Source organism: Equus przewalskii, chromosome 11, assembly GCF_037783145.1.
Source record: "Equus przewalskii isolate Varuska chromosome 11, EquPr2, whole genome shotgun sequence".
NCBI lineage: Eukaryota > Metazoa > Chordata > Mammalia > Perissodactyla > Equidae > Equus > Equus przewalskii.
In genome coordinates, this window is record NC_091841.1 from 20090265 (window position 1) to 20096590 (window position 6326).

Genomic DNA, 6326 nt, shown 5'->3' on the forward strand with positions numbered 1-6326 from the left:
ACTTGACCTCATTGAGCCTCAGTTTCCTCCCTTGTAAAGTGAGCTAAGCCTTCATTTTCAGGTTGTTATGGTGATGAAATAAGAAAATGTGTGAAAGTGCTCAGCACATATTAAACCTTCATGTGGTGGATATTTGAAGTCATCCAGTCCACCTTGCCCTTTTACAGATAAAGGAACTGATGCCAAGAGAAAGGACCAATTTACCAAGGGTGTCATTGAGCAGACGTTAAGAGTCAGATGAACGAGTTTCAATCCCTAGCTCTGCCATTTTCTTAGCTGCGTGACTTTGGGCAAGTTATCTAACTTCTCTGTACCTCAGTTTTCTTGTGTGTAAAGGAAGATAATAATAGCATCGACTTTGTGGAGTTATCAATGAGGAGTTAATGAATTAATATTTATAAAGCATTTAGAATAGTACCCAGGACATAGCAAGAGTTAAGCTAGCATTTGTTAAAAAATTCCATAAAATTATACTTAATGGCAAACCTGATCTCTTAATCTGTTGCTGAATAACTTTTGTGGGAAACTTGTTCCAAGCTAGGTCCTGGGAGGGACCTTCAGAGAGGTTAAAGTATAGTCCTTACACACAAAGAGCTTGTGATCTAACATTTCCAACCTAACCTGATCAGAGAGAACTGAATATATTTATTGTGAACCTGTTTTATAAGAAGTAAACAACCGGAACCTGCTCTTGTTAGCTGCCTGTGTTTGGGTAGATGAGGACAGGTGACTGTCACATACCCAGTCATACGCCAGAGCAACCACTAGAGCAAAGTCTGCTCTAAATGAAGCCCCTCCACCTCCATGAGAGTGTGAGGATGCTAACGAAGCCCACAAAATGCTGGGCATCTATTAATTAAATGACAGTGCTCCTGGACTGCTCCCTGAGGAGGGATGGCAATGACAAGGTATCAAGGCATCCATGTTTCTGGGCAATGAGATTCATTTTAAGTTCCTGCTAAGAGGAGTTCAGAATGCTCCTATCTGGCCATGGGTGGCCAAGAATGTTATTTAGACCAATGACAATGAAGTCACCAAAGGAAACAAGGATATAGATAAAGAAAACTGAATTTAGAGAATCAGAGAGCTGTGGCATTCCATAGCAAAGACAGCATTTGACAAACATACCTTGGATCAACTGCTTAGGACTTGGCATCTAAAAATTGAAAATGAAGAGACCAAACAAAGACTAAGGACCCTGAAAAAAGAAATTGGAATCCCCACACAGGTTCAAGGGATAAGAAGAACCTGGGATCATAGAAGGAGGTCCAGATGGGCCTTTGCGAAGTAGACCTTTATCAAAGCCTTTGACTATGTTACATAATTTTGCACAGCAAATGATAGAGTTCTATTTCAAAGTGTAGATCCAGTCCTTCTCACCAAGTCCCAAGTCAAAGGACCTTCTCCAGGGTGGTTACCAGGTAGTCCTAGTCAACAATTAAGCCAACATCCTAGTACTCAGAGTGGGCACAACAAGATCAGCATCACTCCTTACAGAATTCTATCTTATAAGTCTTGTTTCTCTCTGGAACAACTCCCTGTGATAGTCTCTGAGTACTAAAGAAGTGCTGTTTATGTTAATCTAGCACTTCACGGGTCTGTGTTTCACTCAATGAATAAATATACTCTCAAAGATGGAATTATATTCTCAGAAATTCCCTATTTACAGAAATATGCATTTTCCATGATATGATTTCATAATTTATCTTTATTTCAGATTAATCTACCATTACCAGTGGCTTTAAAAACTTTTGCTATCAATATCTATACATATCATAAATCTCACCAGCACCACAGATTCTTGTAGTTAGGTCTGTTTTTTAAGGGAGTAGTTGTTTAAAATGTAATAAACACATTCACAAAAGCCTTTTATTCAGTTTAGTTTCTTATATGTGATTTTATTAAAAAAAAGATTTACTTTTACATTTTAGTATCATTTTTAAGTGTACAACTCAGAGTTTTTACCATTCTATGTAATTTATCTCAAAAATATAGATTTCTTCTTCAAGGTACTTAAAATTGTAAGCTTTACTGATACTTTCCATAAGTTGTTTTTAGAGTAGTTCTAAAAATCCAGAAATACTCCCTGTGCTTGTAATTGAAGTCTTTCAGCTACCATAAATGAGAACTACGGAGCCCAGTGTGATGATTAACTTCGTATATCAACTTGACTGGACTAAGGGATGCCCAGACAGATGGTAAAACCTTATTTCTGGGTGTACCTGTGAGGGTGTTTCTGAAGAGATTAGCATTTGAAAAAGTAGACTGAGTAAAAAAGATGGTCCTCACCAACACAGATAGGCATCATACAATCCATTGAATGGCTGAATTGAATAAAAAGGCAGGTAAAGGCTGAATTTGCTCTTTGCTTGAGCTGAGACCTCCCTCTTCTCCTGCCTTTGGACTTTAGCATGCCTGGTTCTTAGGCCTTTGGATTTAGGTCAAGAGTTACAAATAGGTTCCTCTGGTTCTCAGGCCTTCAGGCTCAGACTGAATTCACCAATGGTTTTCTTAGTTCTCCAGTTTGAAATGGCAAATCCTGTGACTCCTTAACCTCCATAATCACATGAGCCAATTCCTATAGCAAACGTATAGATACAGATATAGCTTGTTGACCCTGTTTCTCTGGAGAACTCTGATAATACACCCAGTAACTTTTTCTTTATTTCCATCAGCCAGAAACCTTAAAGTAAAATTTATTTTGTGTCCTATCTACTCAGGTGAGGTACCTGAAAGTATCTACTCTTTCTATTTTATTCAGTTGAATTCTTATATTTGATCCTGAAGGTCCTCATCATTGCACTGTTTTTACATATTGTCGTCATCCAAAAGAACATTACTGATGTTACGCATTACTGATAAAATATTTAATAAGTAAAATGGTTTTAAAAATATGTGATTTGTGCCCTCTCTGTTAACTACTAAAAATGCAACATTTGGGATACTGGGCTGGGGGAGAGGGGTAGAGACTGTGATGTTCAAGGGCATCATCATAGGATCTGCTCATTATTGGCCAGTTGAGAAACATCATCATAGAAGATCTGTCCTTCCCCTGACCCAGTCCCAAGCTTGATATTTTCCTCTTCCACCTGCTATAGCTTTTGGAATCCACATTTAAATCATGATTGGCAATATCTTTATGAATGCAACTATCTACACATAGGAACTACTTGAATTATAATTGTTTCTTTAAACCTCACTTCAAGTGAGCCGACGTTGCTATAGAGATCTTCTTAAATCAGTTTTCATAGACCATTTGGTATAGAGGGAGGATCAGTCTATATTTCAAATAATAGAATGTAGATACACAGAAGATAAGTACATAGATCACATGGAAAATCAGCTGTGACTCTGGGGACTTTGTGGTGGAAACTGCTTGTTGTCTACCACAATTTGCTTTCCTCTTTTTCCATGATAATGACATTGTCAGTGGATATCTGGTTCCCAACTGTGGACTATTTTTAGCAGTCTTGCAAGTAGATGTGACCTATGGCTAACTTCTCCCCAACAGAGTTGAATGGAAATGATGATTGCTGCATCTAATGGAGAAACTTTAAGATACAGGATGTGTCTCCTCCATTCTCTATCCTCACCTTTCTTGCCCACTGTGGCCCGGGGTCAACCATGCAAATAAGAAAGCCCTGGATTGGAGGTTGGTAAGTGGTATCCGTCCCAACTACTCAATTCTGTCATTGTAGCACAAAAGCAGCCATGGACAACACATATAGTAGGACTGTGTTCTAGTAAAACTTATTTTATAGACACTGAAATTTTAATTTTATGAAATATTTGTGTTGTGAAATATTAATCTACTTTTGATTTGTATATAAAAAAATTCTTAGCTCAGAGCTCATTAAAAACAAAGCCTGAGCTGGATTTGGCCCATTGGCTTTAATTTGCCAAAATCCCAGGGGATGCTGACTCTAAAAGATGGAAGGAACTTGTATTCTTGAATACCTATTGAGCAAAGTCACCCACAAACCTGGAGCATTCACTTTGGACTCTTGTAGGAAAGACAAAATATCCTTCATTCTCTGGCTACATTATAGTTAGGTCTCTCTTGTTATAACAGATTAGTATTTTGCTTTAACTAATACATATTCCATGACTCCTGACTACCCAGGTATAGCTCCATTCCATAGTCCTCACTATTCTCCTTCTAAAGAGCCAACGCAAGGAAACTGAGTCTCCACCTGTCTCCTCACTGACCTGTCATAGACTTGAGAGAAAAGGCTCTGCCAAGAGCTCCCTTCACCTCCTTGTTCCAAATACTATAGATGAGAGAGTTGAGCATTGGCATGACAATGGAGTAGAAGAATCACCACCTTGCTGAAGTTGATGAAAGAGGCCACTTTGCTCTGGACGTACATACAGAGAAGCGTGCCATAGAAGAGGCTCGCTACACTCAGGTGAGCTGCACAAGTGGAGAAGGCCTTCCAGCTGTCTGCAGCTGAGCATATGTGCAGCAGTGTCCAGACAATGTTGCCATAGGACACAGCAATGACTGCAGAGGAGGCCAGGAGCACAGCCAGAGAGACCAGGAAGTCTATGGTCTCCTTTAGGATGACATCTGAACAGGACAAGGCAAGCAGGGGTGACGCATCACAGAAGAAGTGGTCAACGACATTGGGGCAACAAAATGTCAGCTGGGACATGAGGTAGATGGGCCAAGTAGGTATGAGGAAGCTCACCAGCCAACAAGCAGCTTCCAGATGGATGCAGGTGCCCCTAGACACCAAGGCCCCATATTGGGGAGGCATATAAATGGCCACATAGTGGTCATAGGCCATGGCAGACAGTAGGAAACACTCAGTTGCCCCAAGGAAGGTGAAGATGAAGAGCTGAAACAGGCAGCCAGCAAACAAGATATTCTTTTCCCCACGCATCCCAACTACACCAGCCAGAATCTTAGGCACTGTGACTGAAATGTACCAGATTTCAAGGCAAGACAAGTGCATCAGGAAGAAATACATGGATCTATATAGCTGGTGGTCCAAACCCACCACTAAGATGATGACCAAGTTCTCCACCAAGATGAACAGGTACATGGTGGGGAAAAGTGAAAAGAAGAGGATGTGTGTTTCATGCACCCCAGCAAAGCCCATCATGACAAACTCTGTTACCTGGGTCCAGTTTGGGGTATGTGTCTGCATATGTGGGAGTGAGAGCTCAGTACACTCATAGCCTCATAGATAATGACAGCTCAGAGCAAACAGATAAGGATGTTGGACTGAAATATCTTTCACCTCAGAAGAGGAAAGTGAAGTGAAGACAATATCCCTACCCTCAAAGAATTTATAGTCTGTGAGTGGCACAAGAAAACATAAAATTTAAGTACAAAATAAAAAGTTCTAGATAGAAAAAAGACAGGATATTATGGGAAGAAATAGTGGAGAATCTCAACCAGTCTTGAGGAGTCAGAGAAATCTTGCGGGTGGAGGGCTTTCTAAATGGGAACCTCAAAAACAAGTATGTCAGTGAGATAAAAAATAGATAAGTAGAGGGGACATAACAAGCATGAAATCCCAGACACCAGAGAGAACATTGCATGTTTAGGAAACTTCAGGTAGATACAGTTTACCATAGAGGTTAAGAGCTTGGCTTCCTGCTCAAGTATATCTGGCTTTAAATATAAAAGAACTTAACTAATAGAGTTGTTGCAAAATTTTAATTAGATAGTCCCTCTAAAGCATTTAGAATCATGTTTGGGTCAATAAATAAGAAGGGAAAATTTTAAACCTTGACTCCTCCTGGACTAGGGTATGGAGGGAAGATGATTGTTGTTGAACCTGAAGAGTAGGCCAGGACAACATCATAAAGAGTTATAACCACGTTAAGGGAAAGGACAAAGCTGAGCTTCAGCCTGAAGACAACAGAAAGCCTGGAAGAGTTCTAAGTGGGGAAGCAATGCTATGCTCTCTTCCCTTCATAAGGAGCAAGTGTGATTGCTGAGAAAGGTTTAGAGAGGAAGAAGATAGGAGACAGGAAGACAAGGTTGAGAGGTTGTTGCAAGTATAACATTGTGTGATGATGACTATGGTCACTAGACATGGAGGAGAACAGATCTATTAAGAGATAGAATAAACAGGATTGACTTTGAATCCAAGTCCCAAGATCAACTTGAAATATGTAACCATGGATGAAACACTAAAAAATTCCTGTTTCTAAAACAAATACTAAAAAAAGGTCCAAAAAGATGAATTCCTATATCATTTTAATATTAAATGAAAGAATACATTGTGTCCATTACTGTGGCATATTTTTTTTAATTTTTATTGAGATTATGATAGTTTACAACCTTGTGAAATTTCAGTTGTACATTATTG

General features: G+C 39.5%; 1 protein-coding gene across 1 annotated transcript; it reads right to left on the reverse strand.

Annotated features, from left to right (window-relative positions):
* Positions 1–4215: 4215 nt before the first annotated feature.
* Positions 4216–5153, reverse strand: LOC103567024 (olfactory receptor 6Q1-like). The gene has a single exon (XM_008543618.2). It carries the CDS (start codon positions 5151–5153, stop codon positions 4272–4274), a length of 882 nt encoding a protein of 293 aa, XP_008541840.2. The 3' UTR covers positions 4216–4271.
* Positions 5154–6326: the final 1173 nt, after the last annotated feature.

Coding starts and splice junctions, on each gene's coding strand:
- LOC103567024 (XM_008543618.2), bottom strand. CDS start 5,153: ATGCAGACACATACCCCAAACTGGACCCAGGTAACAGAGTTTGTCATG.